This window comes from Thunnus maccoyii, chromosome 16 (genome assembly GCF_910596095.1).
Source record: "Thunnus maccoyii chromosome 16, fThuMac1.1, whole genome shotgun sequence".
Lineage (NCBI taxonomy): Eukaryota > Metazoa > Chordata > Actinopteri > Scombriformes > Scombridae > Thunnus > Thunnus maccoyii.
In genome coordinates, this window is record NC_056548.1 from 12,061,424 (window position 1) to 12,087,380 (window position 25,957).

Sequence of the window (25,957 nt, forward strand, 5' to 3'; positions counted from 1 at the left end):
GTTGCTATATAATTTCTTATGTGTAGGTCTTTGCTGCTCTCCAGCGGAGGATCAGGTCATTGCATGTGCAATTAAGGATGGGTTCACATTTTTCCAAGTCTGTCTTAAAACAATAGTCAGGTGCCCAAATGAACATTGATTTTTTTTCCCTTGCAATTATCATTCCTCCTGTTCATACTGGCCATTAGAAGATCCCTTCATAATGCACTTACAATGTAAGTGATGGGAGATAAAATCCACAGCCCTCCTCCTGTGCAAAAATGTATTTAAAAGTTTAACTGAAGCTAATAGGAAGCTTCAGCCATCCAAATGAGACAAATCAAGAAGATATATTTTAATGTTACAGTCTTTTTAGTGCAAAGTCGTTCTTTTTGTTACTATACTTGCACCACAGCTCAACAGGGAAACACTGTCTGAGGAAACACAAAGAGGGAATTTTATGCAACAAAGAACGTACATGTGGCAGATATCTACTTGATATGACTAACTCAAACCGCCCAAATGAACACTGAAAGAGGTTGTCCTCACTGTAATCATTCCTCCTGTTCATACTGGCTATTAAAAAGATCCCCTTCAAATGCACTTTCAATGTCAGTGATGGGGGCCAAAACCCACAGTGTGTTCACACAGTCATTTTGTGCAAAAACGCATTTAAAGATTTATCTGAAGCTTATATGAGGCTTCAGCAGTATGAGTTACAATAGTTTCAGATTAACTTTTAAAATACATTTTTAGACAGAAGGAGGCTTGTGGACTTTGACCCTCGTCACTTACATTGTAAATGCATTATGAAGGGACAATAATTACAGCAAGGAAAACTTCTTTCAGTGTCCATATGGGCGCCTGACTGTTGTTTTAAGAAAAAAATGTGAACCAGTCCTTTAAGTCCACGCCAATAACCATTAATGGGCATTTGTCTCCATCTACTGCACAATGACAAGAATGCGTTTTATGAACGGAGGAGAAAAAAAAACCTGTCGTCGCGTTCGCGCAGTTTCTACGTGCGCGTTCACGAACGAATCCTGTGATCTATGCGTCAGCTGTCAAGTCGCGCACACGCATACTACAGCACTGTCTCTATGCAAGATTTGTTTGGACAACGAATAAATCTGAAATTCCACAGAGACTCGGAACACGCAAAGTATGGTGACAGCAAAACTACTCCTATCAAGCTGGAGTAAAGCGACTCGATGACAGGGAAGTGATATGACGCAGGTTTGTGTTAGTTAGAGGAGTAGGATAAAAAAAGGCGAACAGGTTTTCCGGTTGTAACGTTGCTAATAAGCTAGCCACGGACGGAGTTGTCCAACCGGCTTCATTAGCCGTAGCTGGCTAGCAAGCTAACAAGCTGATGCTGCGACAGCTCTGCTGCATTCAAGCAAATGAGGAGGGAGTTTACCTGGAGGTGTTTAATTCTGCTGTCTTTTATTTTTTTTTAGCAAAAATTAGCATGTTATCTTGCGGTAGCTGTTGCGAAGTATTCAGAATTTGCTTTAGGTGAAGTGACGGACGAGGAGGTAACGTTAGTGAGGTTGGGTTGCTCAAATAGTTATGAGCAGTTTCAACATTACAACCAAAACGTCCACGTTTAGCTCTTTGAGCACCGACAGTAAAGGTTCACCGGTCAGCGTTGACGCTACCAACAACAACAAGGAGTGGGCTTTGGGCAACGATGTGTTTTCGTGTTGTCACGAGATGAGCCCTATGGACGGTAAGCTGCAGTCAGGGATGTCCTCCGTCCAGTCCGGACTGGAAGGACACCTGCCGCTTCTGCACTCCAGACACCACAGCACCCAAGGCGGGCTGTTGTTGGACCTGAGTTCCCCGACAGCATACCTCGATAGCAGCTCTCTGGATTACAGCGACAACGATGGGAACAACGCTGGTCCGTTGTTCGAGAGGAGGAAGAGGTCGAGGTCCAACAGCTCCAGACACCGCTACAACGAGGTGGTCACGGAACTCGGTCCGGAGGAGGTACGGTGGTTCTACAAAGAGGACAAGAAAACCTGGAAGCCGTTTGTCGGGCACGACTCACTTAAAATTGAGGTCATGTTTCGTAAATATTGCGAGCTGAACCCCGGTGCAGCAGGCTCCCAGGTCAGCGGCGGGGAGGAGGAGTGCGGTGATAACAGTGTGGAGAGCAGAGGGCTCAACGGCGCAGTGCCGGTGGAGACGAGGACCAGCAGTGTGCACGGAGGCCGGGGGTCTCAGGACACATCCACCGTCTCCTCGGATGAGAGAGACCCTGACAGCATTGAAATCAACGTAGAGCCAGTCTGTGTCCGGGGAGGACTCTATGAGGTGGATGTTAAAGAGAGGGAATGCAATCCTGTTTACTGGAAGCGTAAGTATCACTAAAGAAAAACCTAATCAAAGTCTATAAAATCATATTTTTGGTGTGCATCAGTCACAAATCATGGTGGCAGGTCCCAGAAGCATCACCAACTGAATGCATGTCCATAGTACTAATACCTGCAGTGTACATATGCTACATACACTTTACCGCACATTCTGCAGTATAATGGCTATCAGCATACAGATTAGTGAGCCTTATCTCTTCAGGGAGTCATTACAAGCAACATCCACCCCCTATACTGTAAGAGATACATACACGCAGCTGTTTATTTATTCATTTTAGTTAAGTTATGCATTATATTGCAGTTTGGGTTATGTGACACTTTTCACTGGCTAAGCAGACCTAATTACTTACTTTTGGCAACATCCAAACAGTCCAGGAAGTCAGTCTGTTGGGTTTAGCTAATCTGTGCTTACTAATTCATGGATATTTCCAGGAAAAGGCAGGGAATAAATGAAGGCAGTCACTATAGAAGCTCCAGAAAACCTGACTGTGACGAAAGGGTTCATGGGTAGCTGGTTCTTCTGAAGGTTAACGCCAAGTGACATTTAGAGAAGCAGTCATTTTTCTGGATGTTCATGCTGTAGATGTAAGCCCTTTGTTTTCTGTAAAGGCCCTTGCTGTGCTGTTTCAGCTTGGTCAATGTCTCCAAACACAGTGTCTTGTAAGTGTTTAAGTTTTCAAGGCACTACATTTCGAGATGGAAACTAATACAAAAAGAGATTATTTTTAAAAAGTAAACCAACCGGACACCACTTGGGAAGAGAAAGGGTTGTTTATGTAAGGTGGGGAGTGGAGAGGCAGGGTTTTTAAAAATATATATATATACAGTAATCCAAGAAGCAAAACCCCCAGATATTTTGGTATAAGAAGTTAAAAAATAAGGTTTTGTAAGGTGTCCAGGCATTTATTTGTAATAGCTGCATATTTCTACTCATACATTGGAACTTGAAACATATAGGCACACGCACTTATCTTTGCTGACCAGACATGAACCACCTCAACAAATGAGCGAATAGTATCTACTGTGAGCCTCTTTCAGTTTGTCTTTTTTGTGTGTCTATCTTAGCGTTGTGGTGGACCTGTCTCTGACTTGTTTTTTTGCAGTCACTGTAAATAAGAAGATGCTAATGCGTTTTTATATTTGTCCAGAATAGAGCAATCTCACAATGTACAGAAAGTGAATTAAAGGTCTCTGTCTTCTTTCCAAGTGTGCCTACATTCAGATTTGCTATTACACTCTTATTCACCACTAGTGAATCATTTAATGGTGTCAGTCAAGACTGTAATCAAAACTGGCCTCGCTCCATAAGCCACTGAGACTTGGCCCTCGTGGATTTGCCAGACTTGTTGGGTTAAATGGAAATCAGCTTTTATCATCCAACACATTCTGAAAGGATGAACAATGGAGTCGGTTCCTAGAAAGCGACTGTAGTGGCACCGTTACTTGGGAGAATTTCTACATGACATATACAGAGCCAAACAAAATGAAACATAGTTGTATTCAGTAATACATTCCACCACATCCAAAAGTGTTATTCTTTTGCAGCTGTGACTAAATGTATGCTATTTTTACTGTCATACAGAACAAGACCACATTCCAGTGATGAGAGGCCAATGGTTCATTGATGGTACCTGGCTCCCTTTAGAGGAAGAGGAGAGTGACCTTATCGAGCAGGAGCACCTGAACCATTTTCGTGGGCAACAGATGCAGGACACATTCGAAACGGATTTGGTCGTCAGAACCGTCGACAGTAAAGATGGTGAGCTCTGGGGAAGGGCATGGGTAGAACAATAAGGTTGAGATAACAACACAGCACAGAAGCATCCATTCTTATAACTAAGGTTTAAATAAATAAAAGTAGATATAACTTGATTGTGACTGATTTCTTACCAGTAGCATAAACATTGTACATCTTTTTACCGGTGGATTTGCCAACCCAGCAGTATTTTCATTCCAGGCAGGCAGTATCTTGTAAAATAATACTTACACAGTGTTGTGTTAGAGCAGCAAGGTCTTAAAATGTTCCCATGGGTGTTATTAGTTATAAATTCCATTAATAGTGAAGTCATCATCCTCACAATAAAGGCAGAAGGAAAGTATTGTAAGTCATAAATGGTGAATTATGTGACAGCCCTACCTCTCAGGAACGAAAGGAACAGGTGCTTCCATTCACGTGTGCGTAGGTTTTGTCATGTCATCCTCCCAATGTAAAGCAGGTGCAGCTCGTACATTCTGGCACGTCTCTCTCTCTCGCAGGGCTGGCTCGGGAAAGATGTAGCAGGCTTTAGCTGTGAAAGGCAATAAGAAAGAGGTTCTTTGATTCAGCATTCTCCTTAAGGCTGCCAGATCTACAGGACCTTGACTGCTGATTAATGCGTGGGTGTGTGAATGTGGCCGATAAATAGAGAGAAAAAGATGCAGCAACTGTTGAAGAGAGTGAGAAAACATTTAGTCTGTATTATGAAAACTGAGCGGATGAATGCGACAGAAACATGCATCAAAACATCACCAAAGTAACTGAAACATGCAAAATCTTACATTGTGATGCCTAAATTATATAGTGGCAGATAAATCATAGCCATAATCAACGCCTTAGTCAGTGAATAAGTTATAGATTTATATTACAAATCTATCCATTTATCTGTTTTTTCATTGCTTACCCCGACTCTCTATTACTGTCGCTCCCCCCTACTCAGAATAAATTAAGGCCTAAAAATAAAGCCATCAACAGAGCAGGGGAAAGTGATTACAATACATTGGCCAGTCTTGCTTGCTTCGCCACCATTTGTGCTACCACTTCTTCTAGCTTCCTCAGACTGAACTCGTTAAGACAAAACTGAAAGGTCACTGGTGTTCCACAAGCATTTGTGTACATGTACACATGGACACTTAAATATCTGTATATGTACACAGGCACATAAACAGTCACAGAAGACAGAATTGATCATAATCAGATCATCTGTAAGGTGTGTCAAATATAGTACAAAGGCACATAAATTGCTTCTTCTTTTTTTTTTTACACTAGGAGGTCCTTCTATTGCACAACACACAAATCATATGACCTTAGCTTGTCCTGTGGGTGAGATGCATTACAGCAAGAGTGCCGTATAAATCTGCTCACCACATCACGTAGTGAGAAACCCCAGGCTTGTCTTATTTTTACATGTTCCTATAATTTAATTCATTTCATGTACATGGAAACAGCCCACTTCTGTTTGGGACCTTCCCACTGCCTTTGTTGACAGATTGTTTTACACTCTTTAGTCTAGCTGATAGATCCTGTTAATTCACTTTGTTTCTGTCTTTGTTAAAGGGAACCTTCTCAGAATTTTATCTTGAAACTAATAAGCTGGAGCTTTTACAGCCATAAGTAGACTACCTTGAACCGCATTACAACTGATAAATGGATCATAAAGCGAGCGGGCTGAGCTCTGACAGTGCCGCAGTACATACATTTCCCCTGCTATCTCTTACTGTCACCTCCTCCCTATCATCTCTCTGTCCCGTCTACCCTTCTCTCTCCTTGTGCCTCAGTAGCTAGCTGAGACTAAAGGTTAGTGAAGCAGAACACATATGGAAGGCATACCAGCATGCTATGCAAGCATAACATGACAATGTAGGCAGGACTATTACTCACACTTCAAAAGAGTGCATGGATGTCCTGTTCTTTTCTGAGACATAGTTGTCTACTGATTCTTCATGAATCTGAATTTGACAATTAAAATGTATTTATTGTTTAAAGACAACAGACTGTCCTCCTCCCCCTGAATATAAAAAAATCTTTTTTTTTTAAATCGGAAAATAGATAAACTGATAAAACAAAATAAAAGATGAAGATGATATAGAAGGTTCATAACCAATAGGTTAGTGAAATGAGTTGTGAGGCAGTCATATTACACAAAGACTGTAATACAAAGAATTATATATTAAAGCTGAAATGATTAGCACCATTAGTCCACCAAGGGGAAGAAATCGAGCCAAAATGCCAGATATTTTACAGTGCCAATCTCCCAACTGCTAAGATGTATCACTTTTCCCTATGTGACTGAAATGAATATCCCTGTCATTTTTTAATTGAGAAAATAATTGGCTGATTGATCGATAGTTGCAACCCCACTGTATATATATATACAATACACGTGATCATATACATTCCAGATAAGATGGGAATGTCCTCGACACGTGCTGTTATGTCCTTCTATGACTGTTGTTCTTCATTATCTAGTCCATAAAGGTAAGAGGTCCCTCCATTGATATAATCTCTAGGAATGTACAGAGAGAGAGTCGTTTGTTGATCCATCCTTCATCCTTCTAATTCATTGCAATTCATCTTTTTGCTGTCGCGCAGCCAGTAGTTTATCATTTATTTAACCCAACATTCACCTGTACATGATGTAGTGTACTCTACTAAAGAAAGATCAATATTTTAATTAAACTATTGTGGTCATAAATGCAAATAGTAGTTTTGACACTAGTTAATTCACAGTATCAGAAGAAATAAGAATTGATTTGATGGCTTTTATGTATTTGAAAAGATGAATTAACCCTTATAGATGGTTTCCTACGTGAATGGAGAGCTTCCATGTCTGATCAAAATTTATACACTAGTTTTAACCTGTAAAGATATTTCATAATTCTCCTCCCCCTCCCAGATTCATTAGCCCTTACTGGCTTATCTGTGTTTACTGTTTATTACTTTCTTTGAAGAGTGTCTGCTGCCGTTTGAGCACAGAGGAAAGTTGACAGTGGTCACAGAAGGTGAACTTGTGGCACTTGAGAGGCACTTGCAGCTCTTATTTTTTTGTTATTGAAGCTGAAAATAGCCACAAGGTCGATACAGTTGATAGATTTATAAATTGTCTTTTAAAGTTTTTATTTGTATTTCCCAACTTTGATCTGTAAAAAGCAGCAGCAACTGTTTTTTTTTCCCCAAGCCTGACTGTGGAAAATGTTTTTCAGAGCACATATGAAATAGAAAAAAGAGAACAAATATTTAATTAGAAGAGGATCCCATTCAGTTAGTTTCAGAACTACGAGAAATACCCACGTGTGTGTGGGTATAGAGCGGTAGGGCTGTGGAAACTGTAGGGTGTGTCCCAGTCCGCCAGGCCTCTCAGACGTCAAGGAAAAATCAAGCAAGAACCCAGCGGGCTGGGCACGAGGTCATCTGTCAGCACAGTACGTTTGGTATTTTTGTACAGCTTACATAGTAATTTAAAGCAGCACGTGAGGCTGGGAACACAGAGAGACTGATGATTGACACACGCTTAAAATAAGAGATTACAAACCTAACAACTAGCTCTTGGGATTTTATTAAATGTTTTATCTATTTATTCATTCATTGTCTTGTATCATAGATGGCCAATCATTCGGCAGTAAGTTGGATGTGGTCATCACTTGTGCTCAAAATATCATATATGTTTGAAATCGTCAGGGGGTATAAAAACAAAGTCTAGTCTTGTTTGGTCTGATCTGGAAATGAATGGTATATTGGTTCATTTGTGTCTTCAGGTGAGCTATAAGCCATGTAGTGTGTCCTCAACCCAAAGGACCATCATACACTACAAGCTACCACACAAATTGAGGCTATTTGTCCCTTGTGACATCCATATGAGGATGCTGTGCATTGTGCATATGTACAGTCATTAGGGAGCACATGTTTTATGGATGGATCCATCAGTGCCTTAATGTCCAAATTGACTTCACTGATAGCTTTTACAGAAAACAAACTTCCTGTGCACTCAGCAGGTCTCTCCTCCTCAGCCTTTCACCTCTGCTGAGTGAGACACTGCTGACATTTGCAAGTCTGTTGTCTGTGTTGTCACGGAATGAATGATTTAGTCAGATTTGCGATTCGTGGACTTTGCCGATTTGATTAACAAATGTTGAGGAGGCCTTTTAAAATGTCAAATCAAGATATCCACTTCATTCATAGATTTAATGTTTATGGAGCTTCTGTTAGTTAATGTTGATTTTTAACTAGTATGTAATTGTTTGGTTATTATATATGGATGGATGTATTTTACCAATTATTTCAATATAGTAAATGTTTACCAACAATGACACATTATAAATAACTGATTAGATCATAGCACACAAACCTGTTTAGCTATTAAATTATATTTTGTTGACATTAAACCACATATAATAATATAAATACCATTCTCACTGTAAAAACACTCCCACTTACCAGTATAGGCTTTAAATTACTTAACAGAAAATACTATTTAATCTTTATATAACAGTGGTAGAAAAAATATTGTGTTACTCTTACACCAATGCTAACATTGCAGCACAGTCATAGGAACATGTGCATAAATTGCATTTTTACATTCACTCTTTAATCCACAATGAGTAGTATTCAGTTTCACCTGCCAATATTAAGCTAGCACTCCTTGAAGATTTCTTTCTTAGCAGCTTCAGGTACAGATTTATTTGGATCAGTTAAAAATTTGAATTTAAAAATAAACCATACCATAGTCTCATTTCATTTCTCATGCTGATCCTTTTATATGTTTGTAGTCAGTATGTTCCTTCCTCCTTTAGTGGAATTCAACACCAATTTCCTAAAATTGTTATTAATTATTCATTAACCCAAATGAAAACATGCGTTTTAAGAGTGTATGCTCTTATTTTTGTCTCATTTTTTTTCACAAATGGGTCTGAAAATGTTGACCAACTTGTGGTCTCTATGCCTCTTATTATATGACATGGTTTTATTTTGTATTTTCTTTTTATTTTAGTCATGTATTTGTTGGAAACCCTTTGGTATCCCCCAAATGACACTTTTGTTACCTACCATAGTCAAGTACTGACAAACATAATGTTCTGTTAAGAAATGGTGGTTAACTTAATAACATGTTTAGTCTTTACCTCACAGTAAAGACAGTAGATTTTTTTATAATCAGTGTAATTCAGGAGCTACCTCAATCATCTTGGGCATGTGTCAAGCAGCGCTGCATAATGGACTGTAGGCTGAGTTACTAAGTCTACTACGAAGGCATTGTTTCAGTTAATTTCTAAGGTATCTGCCTGCAGCCACCAGGCTCCAGGGCCTTGAGGTGGTTATCTGATAGCAGCGCTACTTGATAGATTTGCCTTTTCAAGACTGATGGCAGCGGTAGCCTGTGTGACTGACACCAGGGTAATGGCCATTACTCACTCTCTCTTGGTTGTTAGTTCTCTCCCACCTGCCCCCTTTCTACCTCCCTTTTCTGTTCAAATGGAGTGGATATCAGACGAGTGCTAGAACTACATGTCACAAGCGCAAACGCTGCCAAGGTACTGTAAAATACAACGTTTTGTTTTTTTTTTACTTTATTATATCTGCTAGTTTATACCCTCTCTCCTTGTAGATCGTAGGTCTCTGTGGAACTACATTTTCCTTTCTTTGTGGTGCAGACCTCTAAAAGCTAATATTTAGAGCTAGACCTAGGCTCAGTTAGAAATGGTTGTGCTAAAAATGGATTTAGGCTGCTCTCCCAGTTCTCCATTGCAGCCTTAACTGGGCCTAGTTGCTAGAACGTCTCCCTTTGTGCTGTGACCCGGAGTTTGGTACTACTGCTGTTGCTGTTACTGCTTTTTGAGGAAACCTGTGTATCTGTCTCTCATCTTCCTGCTGGGATACTGAGCAGACAACATGGTTTACTCAGCTACTAGCACAAGACCCCTTAAACCAGTGGAAATAAGCTGGTCCTCGAAAAAGCCACCTGATTCTACCCCTTTTTATTTGTCCAACCTCATCACCCCTTTCTCTCTCATCGCTTTCTTGCTCTCTCTCTCATCCCCTCTGGCATTTCGACCATATCATTAATGAACCACCGTCACCAGCTCCCGCTCTAAGGGCAATGAACAAAGCTCTCTGTTGAGAGCCAAGCACAAGTGATGAGCTGAACAGAGGAGCCATTGTGGCCCTTTACTATAGCCCCCTAACATGTTGTATAGAGTCGGCCTCTTAGAAGTCCATCAGTGTCCTAGTTCTGGATCTATTGACCCTCATCAAAAATGCTAAACAGAGAGGTCTTAGGGTCAGTGTCCTCATTTTACAGTAAATCCCAGTCGCCATTAACAGAAAGCTTTGTATCCAAAGTATAGCCTACCTTGACAGAACCTGTGCATTATCAAACAGTTGATTTTCCTGCATAACACAACCCCTGCATTAGAGTATTACAGTACTGCAAAAAGTACGCTTACTGACATTGCATTAACATTGCACTAATAATCTGTCTTGTCTCCATATGAGGCGGAGGAACCTGATGTAGGGGACATAGTTGGCATGTTTGTCAGGCTTTAGCCAAGCAATAATTGTAACTAGTATCTTGTTACTCTTCCTTAGAAAACAAAAGTCAGAGCCCCAGACCGCTACCATAGCACATTGTACTTATGGTTAATTTAAGGAGCCCTTCCCTTTTCATCTCTTTAACTCCTCTCCTCCCTGCTCCATGCTTCCTGCTCCTTTCCCAAACTCTCCCACACACTATTTACCAGTTATCTGTTACTTCCACATCTTACTCAGTTCCTCCCTACTCTTTGTCACATCCTTCAACCCTCACCCCTTACTTTTTAACCCTCTCCATCACCCGATGTCCCTCAGTAAGTCTCCATAGCCATGTTAGAGAACTCCCTTAGTAAACTCTTGACTGCCAGCTCCTCAGCACACTTTGGTCTCCCTTTCCTTACCCTTTCTTTCACAATGCATTGCCTTTCATTGTAAAACAGGAAGTATCTTTGTACAACCCCTTAGCATGTCTCTATCTTACTGGCTACATCTTCACTTGTATATGCCATCAAAACCAACATTTGATATTGATAAGTTTAACATAATTTCTATTCTAGTCGGTCTCCTCCTCCTGTTTTACAGTGGACTTGGCTACAAATACAGCTCAACAGTCTAAAGTGGCCTCATCCACCCTTGTATTACAGTGTGTAGACCTAATGGCAAATTCTTCTCTCCCCTGTCTTCACTTGTGAGTGCATGAGGTAAATGAGAAAATGAAGCCACTTTAAACAGGTTGAGATGTAGCCTAACTGGATGGTGAAAGGTACTCTTCTCAGAAGAGTGGATTGTTTCCCTTAGCTGCTGCTGTCATAGTGGTTTAGTGATATGTGTGGTGTGGTAGAAATTAAGCATGTGTTTCTTTTGCTGCTGAGTGGTTTCATTTGAGGATCTGAAAAGATAAATGGAAACATGTGACATAGGAATCCCCACGGGGTCTTTCCCCTCGGGTTTTCTATTGTATTTGAATAAAATGGACATGAGTTTTATTTTATCTAGCTGGGAGAATGGATGTCCTAAATTATTTCAGATGTCTTTGCCCTCTGTTATCCCATATTTGTTTAGTGCCTTTCACTCCAAAACTTCTGTTCCTTGTGACAAACTCTTCTTCCAGACCTTGCATGTCTGTCTACTTCCACACCCTGGTTTTCACACTGGTTGCCCTCTGAGTGAACAGGGCACAGTGAAGATGCAAACTGCATCTTCACCGCTTTAGGCCTCGCTCTACCCACCAGTCATGCGTTTCCAATGAAGAAATTAGCCCATCGGGCTGCGCAGGCCCAGCTGATCTTCACCATGTGACACACAAACACATTGGCTCTGTTGATATATACTGTATCTTGTTTTATTAATTTACATGGGAAGTTACAAGAGAGACAGCTAAACGTGTAAGGACATTTCTGGACACATCTTTGCCCTGTAGACATTGTCACATGTCTGTATTACCCAGGAATGTCTAAAATACTGAATGTCCAGATACTGAAAGAGAAGAAAAACCCATGGAAGAATGCACAGGACTCACACACACATATTAAGTCATTTTTTTTCTCTCTCTCCATGAAAGGTATAGTAGATAGAAAATATACTCAGAAGGTCTTTGGATCACATTTTGCTTCTTGAAAGACTATATTAGTACCTGGAGCATTGAATTTCTCCAAGTACTTTACCCCGTTCTCAAGGGTTTTAATCCCCAGATTGGTCCAGAGCAGTACAAAGAGCCATGACTGTGTACTGGACTAGTGCCAAAGCCTTCTACCAATCTCATCTAGATGAACTTAACTACACAGGACATGTAAAGGACATGCTTCAGGGATAGAAAGCTTAGCTCTCTCAAGTCAACCAGTTTCATTTATCACTCTTAGCTTCTGTGGCAAATGGTGTCTCCTCTCTAGCTATACCTCTGCTCTTACTTGCTCCAGTCCCTGCATTACACTGTGAAGTAACAACCTGGGAAAAACTGAACTTAAAGTGAAAATTGATTTATGTTATTACAGCACAAGCACATAAATACATTCAGTCTACGCAGAATGATGATACATAAGCAGGACGGACAAGCAAGAGCTGATAGACACAATCATGGTGCGTGGTAGTTGGATTTGTTTTTCTTTCTAATCGCAGATCAATGCTCTAGACTGCATTTGATTGAGCTGTTTGAATAGATCAATCCTAGACTTTGGCTATTTTTTTTACTGCATTCAAGATGATCACAACTTGGTGTAATTCTTATGTCTTCAATCTCTCTTCCTCTGCTCACCTTAAAATTTGTAATCACAACCCTTTGTATTGGTGAACCTTTTTCCTTCATCGTTTTCCCTTTTCCTTTGCCCAACTTCCCACACCATCTGCCAATGCCCCTCTTTCTGTCCTCTGTCTATTCATTCACTCACTCCTCTCTCACTGCCCCCTCCCCGCAGCCATCCACAGTCTGAAGCTGAGTCGGACCCATGTGGATTGGCACAGTGTGGACGAGGTCTACCTCTACAGTGATGCCACCACTTCCAAAATTGCACGCACAGTCACCCAGAAACTGGGCTTCTCCAAAGGTATGTAATGTACACACTGTCATTATCTTTCCAAATAATACAGTGGGCAAACTATATCATGCTATATGCATTTGTGTCTGTGTTTCTTAGTTTGAAATCTACTGTTAGACCAGCATGTGGCCTAAATAATTTGATTTAATCAGGGTTTTATCAAATTTTTACTCCTGCCACAAGGGATTGCATTACTATACATATTACTCAAAAAATATAGATTATGAAACTAGCAATGACATAATTTATAGTACATTGAAGACTGTACTGTCTTATAATTATTGAACCAAGTTCATGTCACACTTTTCAAAATATAAGGAGTTTGTTATCCCTTTTGCTGTAGCTTCTGGCTATAGTTGCTATGATGCCAAACATTTAGTCAAACAAGACTAGTCTACAGCCATGTTAGCGGCCATGGTAGCCTGTACTTGGACACATCGATGATTTGAGCTAAATGCTAATGACAGCATGCTAACATTCTCACTGACATTCGGAATAAGGCTTAATTCGGAATATCCAAATGGAATATGCTGTTTACATGGCCTGTATCCAATTCGGAATATTGTCATATTCGGAATAGTAGTGGAATATGAGTGTGCATGTGAACGTAGTCAGTGATAATGGTAACATGTTGCTGTTAATTATGGTAATAATTATGTTCACCGTCTTCTTTTAGCATGTTAGCATGCTAACATTTGTTCATTAGCACTAAACGCAGTGTTTGAGTCTGATAAAATGTTATTATTTTTGTAGGTAGGCCTATTTGGTCATAAAAAAAGTACTGGACGAAATAAAATTTTGACCTAATTATGTTCCTAGATGAAAGGTTAAGGGATCACCAAAGCTGTTACAAATCATCCTGAGGGGGGCATGAATATGAATATCTGTACCAAAGTTCATGGCAATCCATCCAGTAGTTTGACCTGAATAAAATTTCATGGCTAACCGCCCGGTTGTCTGGTATTTTGCTGATACCCTATGTGACCAGGTCCACACCTGTTCCCACTTTTCTGCCCATCTTATGTACACATGACACACTTATTACTGCATCCACAGTGTGCTGCTATTTGCCATTATCCAACAGCTGTTTAAACGTGGCTGGGTATAGTCCAGTCCCTTAACTGGATTAGCCCAGAAAATCATGCGGTCTCCATCTGTATTTTCAGGGCTAGGTTTGATCAAATGGCCTAAGTGTACCTGAAAAGATGTCAACTTCAGTTTGACCCCAGGTCTGATGTTTGATCTGTATGGATGAGTCTAATCTGATCTACAAACTCCTAGCTCTATGGTACATTTTCATCTCCTGCTCACAGATTATAAGAGGCGAAGCAGGCATTGGTTATCTCAATCCCCCCTGACACACAAATGCCCAGTGAGGGGAAATCTCCTTAGTGCTATCCAGACAGCAGTAAATTCCATTGGCTCCTATCACCTTGCCATACGGCACATGACTGGACTAGACTGTAGATTCTAAATAAGGACACTCACTCGGTCCTCTAGGCACATTACAATTGCTGCCACTGAGTCTCGGGCCACAGTCACAGCAGGACCTTGTCTCACCTACTGGCCTCTTTGGACTCAGAACAGCACGTTACTTAAACACTTGGATATTTATAGCCTTCTAGTGGACAAAGTGGAGATGTGCTTATTTAGCAATACAGTACAGAAAATATTGTATAAAAAGTTTACTGGACAATAAAGTTAAAGGAAAAATCACACACAAACAACCAGCTACTAAAAACAATGATCCAACCTGTGCTATCTCTCCTCTTGCAGCCTCCAGTAGTGGAACACGGCTCCATCGAGGTTTTGTCGAGGAGGCCTCCCCAGAGGACAGACCCCCTCAGACTACACACGTTGTCTTTGTGGTCCATGGGATTGGACAGAAGATGGACCAGGGACGCATTATTAAAAACACGGGAATGTGAGTTAAATTGAGATAAGATAAATTGACTGAAGATGTCAGTTAGACCACCGAGTTTTTACTTTTATTCTTTTAGAATCTGTAAAGGGCCTAAGACAGGCTTATAAAGGACAACTTCTGTCTTTCTACTCTTTTTTTTTTACTTGAACACGAACCAAAACCAGTTTCAAGTGCAAGCACATAATGAGAAGAAATCTCTCTGGGATGATGTGATGTTTGAATTCCCATATGTTTGTTTGCTCTCTGTTCCTATTCTCTTCTGTTCCAGGGACAATCTGTCTCTCACACTTCTCATCCTGTTGTTCTGTTTTATCTTTAGCTTTTATAAAGATCATCTATTTCTTCTTTCTATTTACTTTGTATCTCTGATATGCTAGAAAAGCCTGATAATATCTTGTTCCTTTAAATAGTTATGAAATACACGTTGACATTTTCTGTGTGGTCTATTCCCCGTCCTCCTAACTGCTCTTACATCACATGTTGTGTTTTTATACTGATGAAGGGTTTCAGATATCGACCTGTCTGGCAGGTTCTTCTGATTCCAGATTACTTTTTTGTTCAACACAGTTGCCAACTATTTAATTAGTGCATTTATGGAATGCAAGACAACATTGCTCATTACAAATACACAGCAATTATTCAGGTATTTGAATTCAGGTACTGTTATATAAGAACTTCATAAGTAGTGTCACGTGGAGTCATGAAAATATATAAATACATTCATACTTTGGCTGCATATTTTTCTGTTTTTCCCTCTGTTTGGTTCACCCAAAGACACCCATAGTTATAGCTATGCAAGGCATTTCTCTGGACAACAATGCACCTGCAGCTTTTGTGTTTTGTTCTCCTCCCCTCCTCTCTCAATCTTCCTCACTCTCTTTGTCTTTTCTCACTGTTCACTCACTTTATTCTTTGTATTGTCAATGTTCCTGCAGTCTGGTGGCCAAGAGAACACAAGGCACTGAAACTCAAGAAACCACGAGCAAAGAGAAATATATTTCCCAGATACGTTGCATTTAGTGAGGGACTGCAACATAAGCAATAGAGAAACAGTGCAATATGCATGCAACACAATCAAACTGAGGGAACATAAAAAGCTAAACAAATTTTATTTATATCCTATCAGCTGATACTCGTGATATCTCAGTGTTAAAACTGAAGTGAACCAGTTACACCAATATCAGCAATCCAGATTTTAAACATGTGCTTCCAGCTGTGCCAAATATAACTTCTCAGTGGTTTGAGCAGCACAGCAAAAAAATGTCCTTCCATTTTAGTGGAGCGTTGGCACAACTCTCTGAAATAGATATCTCAGTACCTTGGCACACAAAAAAGAGACTATCCGCATGGTCTGACACTGCTAGTTGATCCTTTAACTAACCTCCTGACTACGTTTTGTCTTTCAAAGGCCTAAAGTTTTAATGAGGAACTTCTCAATAGTAGATATTTGTGTAGAAGTCACTCTAATGGGGAAGTTACAGTGACACAATACTCACTTCTGTCCTCAGAAAGCTAATAAAGCAAATTATTACAGAGTCGCTGCCTGTCTATAAAGTGGTACACCCATGAAATCTCACTGGGGCTCAACAATGTATAGGCTATCAGTCAGTTCTGAATTGTTACTTAAGCCAGGCACAGTCCTTCTCTATGTTTGTGTCTTTGTGTGAAGATATATCTGGCTGTGAACGGCACCACTGAACATTTCAGGCAGTAGTACAGAACATGCGGACCAGTGCCATGTGTGTCTCTGTCACAAAGTTAGAGTCAGCCCATTGCTTGCGGCTTAGGCCAGCTAAGCAGGTAAAGTAGACCAAGTCAAGCTACAGAACACTTTTAAGCCTCACTCCCAACTCCCTGTGGATTACAGCGTTACACGCCTTCCTCAGCCAAGAGGAAAGATCAACCCGATATGTCTAGCCAGTTCCTTGTTTTGCCTTTTACTTAGATTAATAGATCAATTTTAGTTCTGTTTCTTTCTTTCTCTCATCTAAGGTTTTCTCTTTCATTCCCATATGTGTGATGTTTTGAAACTTGACACAGTTTAGTTGAGTTTCAGCATTCACAGCAAAAGAGGAAATTACTTTAGCACATTATTATGCTCTCAAACAAAATCAGGGAGTGTCTCTCTAAAAATAATTTTAGCGAAATCTAGTGTGTCAAAGCAGCTCACTGCCCAATTAATGCCAACATAAAAGCAAGAGGAATCTTGTGAAGCACAGAAAGCTCTGTAATTCAGCACTCAGAGCGTTTAAGTTCCCCTGCAGATACTCTCGCCTGTAGATAGTTCTGTCAAACCTGCATTAGGTTCCCAGTCATCTAAAAGCCTCTCAGCCTCCATTTACCAATGTCAACACCCTACCTCACCCTCTGTCTCTTTGTGTATTTAGCGCATCCTGCGAGCTAATGCTGCCCCATATAGGATTAGTAGCAGTGCTGTATGTGTGTGTGTGTGTGTGTGTGTGTGCACTGCATGAGGGGAGCTGCTGCATCAATGAGCAGTAAAATGGGCATCTCTTCTTCTCTTCCCGACAGTCATTAAAGTCTGTAAGAGTGCAAACACAGACTCCCTAGTCAGTCTGTAGCGGGCTGGATATACGTAGTGGATGTTACTCATCCACTCAGAACCTGTCATTATAAAACACTGCTGCCCAGACAATGTGCTGATGACGCTGTTTCTAAATCAAGCACTTTTTTGTACGAGAACATGTTGTCCTGTCAGCCAACATAACTATCATAATGGCCTCTGATAAAAACAACGTATATTATGTGTCTATTCAGGCTAAGGGAGGGTGTGAGGAAGATGGAGGAGAAGCACTTTTCAGAGCACAATGACGAACATGTGGAGTTCCTGCCTGTGGAGTGGCGCTCCAAGCTGGCTCTGGATGGAGGTTTGTGATTTGTATTTGTGAGAGAGTGCATTTGTGTGGTTGTATGTATGTATTTATTCCTATTAATGTGTTTGCTTTGTGCTTTTAAGTGTGAGCACTCGAAGTGTGGTTTTTGTGTACTCTGTGTACAATGGATGTATTTGTCTCTTGCGTCAGTCTGACTTATTCGAATGTATGCAATGCAGTTAATTCAATAATAAAGCAACATGGTGAGATACAAGCTCACCAATGTGTGGCATTACAACCTCTGTTTTGTACTGTGGTGGTATGTTTCTGTAGATACGGTAGACTCAATCACACCAGACAAAGTGAGAGGACTAAGAGACCTTCTCAACAGCAGTGCCATGGACATCATGTACTACAACAGCCCCCTTTACCGGGATGAGGTGAGAGTCACACACATAAAAAAAAAAAAAAAAAAAAAACCCAAAAAAAATGTTTTCTGTGACGCACTGTTTCTCCTTAAAACCTCTCCACTCTCTTTCTCTCTCTCTAGATTACTAAGGGCCTAACACAGGAGCTAAACAGACTGTACACACTTTTCTGCACCCGGAACCCTGAGTTTGAGGAGAGGGGAGGCAAGGTGTCCATTGTGTCTCACTCCCTCGGCTGCGTCATCACCTATGACATCATGACCGGCTGGGATCCTGTGCGCTTCTGTCTGCAGGAGCACCGCGCTGTGGAAGAGGAGCTGGACCTGCGCTGGATGTCCTATGAAGAGAGACATCTTTTAGAGCAGCTGCGGCACACTAGAACAAGGTAAGACTGGTTAGTCTAGATCAGTGACTACTAGCCGAAGTCGTGATGTCAAGTCGGGGCTATCTTCTGTAATATAATGTAATCTCTGATTCAGCATTTTTTTTCTTTAAGAAAAAATTAAGCTTGTTCCTGGTGTACTTACTTACTTATATATATATTCAACTGGGCACCCACTACAGCACTTATATGAGAAATTGAAACTTTCATCATTTTAAATGATTTTTAACAATACTTTGTGAGCTCACAGTACATAAAACTACAGATCCTGTGAAAACTTACCGACACAGCAGTGTGGGTATTTCCATAAAATTCACCAACACTATATTCTAATGAGTTTGCAGAGCAGCAGTATAAAAATGAACAAAGAGGGGAAAAAATGAACTAGCTAGATGTTTTGATTGGACTTCATTATGTCAATTTTCAAATTCAACTTCAGCTTTAAGAACAAATAACACATGATGTTCATATCTTTCCAACCACTCTTTGCTCCAAATTCAACATAAAACCTTTGTCTCTAACTTTGGCACGCATAGTACAGTATGTACTGTGAGGTAGCAAGTTGTTTTTCTTGTTTGAGTTTCGTGAGGCAGCAGAATATTGTGAAGGGAATGTAGCTCACTTGCACCACCTCTCTGTTTGTACAATATCATTTACTGTGTGCGCCATTACCTTGGTGAAAGAGAAGCCACTGGCAAAATGGTTGTTGATGTGAGTGGTACAAAGACTGTTTGATGACTGGCTTCGGCGAGCGTAGTACGTCTAGGTAGCTTGGGATAATAGCAGATTATAAAAGGACATGTAGCGTTATTAATGGAGAATTATATTGGAATTAGCCTAATTGTCAAACTGTGGCTTCAGAGAAGTTCCTGTACACTGTGCCCCTTTCTGCTTCTAACAGATTACGAGAGCTGGAAAATCAACTTGAAACACTGGAAGCCTCTAAACCGTCAGCACCCCCAGCACTCAAATTTAAGGTAAAATACCCAACTATGTAAACAATACAATATGTATACCATTACAATGTGATACTCTAAATAGATAAATATTAGCGGTTGCTGTGTTGCTGCAATGATATTTGTTAGAAAGACTTCACAACACAGACGCATTGTATCACATTGAATGAAACATGAATGGTGTTTTATTGAATTGTTGCTCTATTTTAGTCAAAAAAGGATCATATCTCAGTACCATCTATGTCAATAACAAAGACTCCCGTTAGGACATGTATATCATCTTAGTACTTTTTGTCTTTCAGGTGGAGAACTTCTTCTGCATGGGTTCTCCTCTGGCTGTCTTCTTGGCCCTGAGAGGGATCCGCCCCGGTACCAGCTGCCACCAGGACCATATCCTGCCCACCTCCATCTGCAGCAGGCTCTTCAATGTCTTCCATCCTACAGACCCTGTGGTCAGTTTTCCTTTCAGTGCCCCAGCCCATGCAGATGCTCTCTTTCACTCATGGTTATGCCAGCAAGTCTAGATTTTTCTCTTCTTGTCTTGTTTTTTTTATTTTTGACTTAGACCACACACACATTTATGGTGTGCTTTGACATTTTCCACTGTGCTCCGCTAATCGAAACCAGCCTTTTACAATTTAGTCAGACGTGCAAATTGAAAATATGCACTGTACCCATTTGACAGCTTCAAATACTTAACTTAGTTTAGTCATCTATCTGTTAGCTAACCGAGTTTTATTGCTCTCCTCAGGCCTACAGACTGGAGCCCCTAATCCTCAAACATTATAGCAATATTGCACCTGTTCAAATACACTGGTAAGAACTTAGTGCACTATCAAAACACTTAGTGTTATCCCTCAAATACACACAGAAACATATATGTATATATGAATATTTTGGGTTGGTTTTCTCCATCAGGTGTAGTGCCACTAACCCCACACCCTATGATGAGATACGGCCCACCTTCCTGAACCCAGTCAAAGACCCAGCATCTGACACAGAGAGCATCCCCAGCCCAAGCACCTCTCCTGTCCTCGCCCGACGACACTATGGAGAGTCTATCACCAACTTGGGCAAGGCCAGCATACTGGGTAAGACACTTTCATAACTTTGATACATAGCTCTGATAATGCACATGACTAGATGGGTCATTTCATCATCAGCATCTGTCACAATCTTGGAAAGAATCTGATCAGTATCTGATAGTTTTAGGGTTACACAGAATCAGTACATATTATTGAAAATTTCAGTTCTGAAACTGATGGTTTTATGTGGTTCATAACTGCATATTTGTCCAGAAGACTGTCGAATACAACCAATTATTCAACTATTATAAATGTGTGGGGATAGGATACTGTAGTGAAATGTGTCTGGGGTGGAGAAGAAAAGATATTCTATTCTCAATAACATATTAAGGTTTTTAAATAAGATGTTCCCTTGGATTACAGTACTGTGTCAACAGGGCCATCATGTGGAGAGATGGAGAATTGATGCAAATACACTGTGGTCCCTTGTACTTTTTAAATATTTTTTTGTTTTTTTTACCTCTCTTTTGTTTTGTTCTGAACTACATTCCACCCAGCTGACCTCTTTTTCTTTTTCTTTCCCTTCTGTACTCCCTCACTGTAGGAGCGGCGAGCATAGGGAAGGGCATCGGAGGCATCCTTTTCTCACGTTTCTCTCGCTCCAACAGCCAGCCTTCAGTGTCATTAGGACTCGAGGGAGGGGTCAACTCTGAAGAAGAGGAGCAGAAACGGACAGAAAGCCAGTCTGCATACGGCCTCTCCAGTATGATTCGGCCGACCTCACCTACTGCTGACACATCATGTTAGTTCACTTATTGTACCTGCCCAGCACCAAGCAATCCTAGAGAAAGTCTCACTTTTGTTTTGTTGGTAGATAATTCATTTATACATTTAAAGCATGTTGGGAAAGTATTATTTATTAACTGACAAATGTATTTCGTGGAAATAACAATGATAATGTCTCTGTTTCTGACTTCAGTGGAGCTGGAGCAGCGCGTCGACTTTGAGCTCCGAGAAGGTCTGGTGGAGAGCCGCTATTGGTCAGCAGTGACCTCACACACAGGCTACTGGTGCTCACATGACATAGCACTCTTCCTGTTGACCTTCATATACAAGCAGAAGAACATGCCCTCCGACCCAGAAGAAGATAACCTGGAACCAGACTGAGGCGGCACATTAATTACAACACATACACACTTGAATGGCATCATCTTTTTGACAAGATGCAAAACTAGACTTCATTTATTTTCATGCAGACAAACTGTTCAAATACACTATTAATCTTTTTTTTTCCTATACCTACCTGTTTTCCAGCTCTTTGAACACATGGGAATCATTTCTGACAAACTGACCCCATACTTTTGTGCATTTTTTGTTTATTTTTGTGTAGTTTGTACACAATCTCTCACCCTAAGGGTGACAGTATTGGACCAGGAACCCCTAAGGAGGTGCACCCTTTGCCAGTATGACCACAAGTTACATATAAATGTGGAATACGAGTCTAAAGAGTTTGACGCGTATGGGTTTATTGCACCCAGTTGCAGAAAGTTCTAGCTTCATCCCTAAAACTTTAACTATAACTCAAATAGTTGCAGCCTGTTGATTACGTGTCAATGAGGTTCCTATTAATCATAGCATCAGTGCTTCAATCCAGCCTCTCTCCTACAGACTCAGTCTGGAGCCTTGTAACACAGTTGCCTGATCCCTGGTCACTGAGGCTGTCAGTTCTGTGTCTGATCTTTTTCACCTTTTCTTTGACATGATGGAAGCAAAAATAGAATTGTCAGGAAATAGTGGTTTTATCTTTAAAATGAACCTTTAGCGACTACATCTGAAAAACTTAACGCTAACAAGCAAGTGCAATGCCTTTCAAAATTAGCCAAACAATGTAGAATATTTGTTTAGTTTTTCTGAACAAAATCTTAGGGCATTATCCCTTTAATAATGTTTTGGGAGTCTGAGGAAAGACATAACAAATATGCTACTTTTAGGTTCTTTTTCTTCCTCTGATGATTTTTTTTTTTAAATGTTCGCCTCTTTTTTTACATCATCAGACTCTTAAAATAGATATGCACCAATTAAAACATTTTGATATACTGTACAGTTCACTAGAACAGAATTTTCTCACAGCTCACCACCTTACATTACTGCAGTCTCCATGTGACATTAGCAGAGGTTTAATAACCACATGAGGCTCGTAACCTAACATGTATATCGCCACCCTTAAACAAGGGATAGACAATGTACAGTTATTGTCTAACAGAGTTTATGAATCCAAATCTACAATTCTCTTGATGATGTCATTTAATAGACAAGATGTCTCACTCAGAACAATCCCATTCACTCAGACTAATTTCAGTCATTCTATATTAAGGATAAGTTACGAGGGAATTCTCAGTGCTCATATCTTTTATATTGATATCTAGATGAAATCAGAGGAACGAGATGTATTTTTTCTTAAAAATATTTTTCCTAGCGATTTTCAGGCTGTTGAGGATATAAACCTGGATCTCATCTTGAGAAATGGGATTCAAACTTGTGGCCAAATAAAATTTATGTGTCTAGCTTGTTACGCTGCTTGACTTCAGTAATACTAAGTCTAGTTCATACTCCATGAAGCAGCAATTGGCCTGAGGTAAAAGCAGCTTCTTTTTTTTTATTTTGAGGCTTTTGTGATACATGGCAAACAAAAGTTAATTGTTTTTCCTTCGCCTTTTTTGGTGAGTCGGTGACCTATTCACACTTTCCCCTTAAAGAAATGGATCTTTTTACTTTTATGTGAAAGAAGGGTTTTTAGTCTTAAAACTTGAGTTTTCCCTGACATTAGACATGTGATCTCCTAATTGACACTATTTGCAAATTTACCCCAAAATTAAGAAAATGTGGACAACTGAAGACTGCAAATTATGATTTTAGTTTTCCAAAAGATACTTTGCTGGTTATCATGAATTTTGCCTTAGGTTTGTCAGAGCATATATATGAACTTTTCTCCAATAATGATGGTGCGTATGTTATTATTTTTTCTAATGTCGTCCTTTTACAAACACGCCCAGTAATAATTATGAAGAAGTTTGAAAGCTTACTCGCTTTGCATGGTGTCATATTGTTGGTATTGGAGCAAGAAGACATTGCAGAGAGTGCCAACACACATCTAAAAACCTTGTGTTTGTCATGACTAGAAAACCACAAATGATGAAAGCGAAATCATTTATAAGACATTTGCAATGGATGAAGAAGTGGAACTATCCTCAGATTAATCATTGTGGAGTTAAATGTGACAGACTTGATTATTGTCATTGTCAAATTTACTTTGTGTCCTACTTGTTAATATTATCGTAGTTATCAAGAGCTTATTCTAATTTGCTATGGTGCAAGCTGCTGCTTTACTGTTCCACACAATCAAGGCCTGTTGTTGACTTATCCACCAGTGAATGGAAACCAGCTATTGGTGTCAAAAGTCTGTGTTATGTGTGCAGAGGCCTACTGACTGAAACCAGACTGCCTTTCAAATGATCGGATGACAGAAAAGTCTGGAAGTAGTAAAAGAAGCATGGACATATAAGGGAGAATGTTTTGAAAGTGTTTCTACATTTGATCTGGTGGATCTTGCACATTCGTCGGCTATGAATTGCACAAAATTAATGTTTAAAAAACAGCCTGTTGATTTTATTTATTCATTTCTGGTGAGCATGTGTTACAATGCAGTGATAGATGCAGAAAAGTGGTCAGCAATATTAATGTACTTTGTTACTTGGACGGCATGCATGCAATTTACCTTTTGAAACCTTTAGACATAATGCAGAATACAAGGACAGTCCCATTGTTGCCTCTGCATCTTTAAATCTCACTGTGTGGGTTCAGACACAGCGAACACACACTGACGGAGTATGGACGGACCAGCTTAACAATAACAACAATGTTTCTGCCAGTGTTTGTGATTTGGCTATGTGGTTCCAAAATGTATAATGTGAAATTTGCACAATTTCCATCAGAGCAATTCTTGATTAAAGCACAGATTTGCAACTGTGTTCACTCTGCCTGCTAAAAATTTAGCAACTAAACTGGAGAGCATTACAGAGAAATCTGTGTAGACATGTTGTAAGTTTGACTATAGCATTTTGAATGATGACAGTATATTTTTCTTGTTACAAAGCACCGCAAGCATCAGGGAAACATCTACTGTAACATGTTTTGTAGATGTTGACACCAGTTTGAAGCCATTATTCAGTAAAAAAAAAAAAAAAAAAAAAATCAAGTAATGTCACAAGTGTACCGTCAGTCTTTACAGTAAAATGTTTAGATGTTATTAAGGAAGGACCTGCAGCCATATGTAATCTGTCATTGGGTGAAAAAGAGAACATGCATTACAATTTACTGTGGGTTTATTGAATGAACTATGTTAAATTTATGTCAGGCACCACTGTTGCTCTAACTTTGAATGGATGTCCGGGAAAGTGTTCTTTGTCTGTCCCTAGAGCTGTGCAATAACCCATGCCTGTAATGGATTCTAACTGCCATCCAAAGCACTGTATTTATTTCCTTTTATTAAAAGCATTTCTTTTTTGGATTAAAATGACTACTTTTTCTTATTCTGTCATATCGCACCAGATAAAACAAGGAAAAATGTTGTATTTGGAATCCGTTTATGCTGTCGTGTAGGAGGAGGCTGGAATCATCAGAGGAAAATGGTGTCATTGCTCATTTCCAGACTGATTTCCGAGGACAATGGAGCTATTTGTTCATCTGAAACACAGATCAGATTCTTTCCGAGGCAACCCCCTGATGTGAATAACAAAGCTGACTTATAGATCATGAATAGGCCGTATTGTGATCCACCAGCAGTTGTGGCTTCAATAGGAGTCACTAGCACTTTAATACAGTTTAGCAACATCTGCAAAGGCCGGGCTCACAGATGGGAGCAGTTAGGACTGAGGTGATTCTCATAAATAATGCAATAGGGCCTGCTGTTCTGTGTTTGGCCAGGAGAGGTCAGCCATCTATAGGTAATACTGGAACAAAGACTCCTACTGACCATCTGTTGTTCAGAGCCCTCTCTCAATCTTTGTTCCCATTTATTGCCCTAAGCTAATTGAACTATTTTGACAGTTGTTAATGCTCTTAATTATAATTTTGTACCTTGATAATTTATGTTTGTAGGTCAGTAAGATGTTAAATTGTCATAAAATACATGAAAAGTTTGATTATATGTCATTCCACTTGAATACCCACTCAAACATCA

General features: G+C 40.0%; 1 protein-coding gene across 2 annotated transcripts; it reads left to right on the plus strand.

Annotated features, from left to right (window-relative positions):
- The first annotated feature begins 1,018 nt into the window (after nt 1-1,018).
- ddhd1a (DDHD domain containing 1a) lies at nt 1,019-24,969 on the plus strand. 2 transcript variants are annotated; one of them, XM_042388258.1, is made up of 14 exons: nt 1,019-2,344; nt 3,943-4,119; nt 9,540-9,641; nt 13,050-13,178; nt 14,946-15,093; nt 17,872-17,981; nt 18,261-18,367; nt 18,478-18,740; nt 19,639-19,714; nt 19,996-20,145; nt 20,445-20,509; nt 20,612-20,784; nt 21,323-21,520; nt 21,698-24,969. In XM_042388258.1, the coding sequence occupies exons 1-14, from the start codon at nt 1,552-1,554 to the stop codon at nt 21,883-21,885; spliced, it is 2,679 nt and encodes an 892-aa protein (XP_042244192.1). In that variant the 5' UTR covers nt 1,019-1,551; the 3' UTR covers nt 21,886-24,969. The 2 variants fall into 2 exon arrangements, with proteins under 2 accessions (XP_042244192.1, XP_042244193.1); XM_042388259.1 differs by lacking the exon at nt 9,540-9,641 and having other exon boundaries at nt 1,020-2,344.
- Nucleotides 24,970-25,957: the final 988 nt, after the last annotated feature.

Bases quoted from the DNA above. Each gene is read 5' to 3' on its own strand.
- ddhd1a (XM_042388258.1), top strand. From the start codon at position 1,552: ATGAGCAGTTTCAACATTACAACCAAAACGTCCACGTTTAGCTCTTTG. The intron at 18,368-18,477 runs GTGAGAGTCACA...CTCTCTCTCTAG, and splicing joins GCCCCCTTTACCGGGATGAG to ATTACTAAGGGCCTAACACA. The intron at 21,521-21,697 runs GTTAGTTCACTT...TTCTGACTTCAG, and splicing joins ACCTACTGCTGACACATCAT to TGGAGCTGGAGCAGCGCGTC.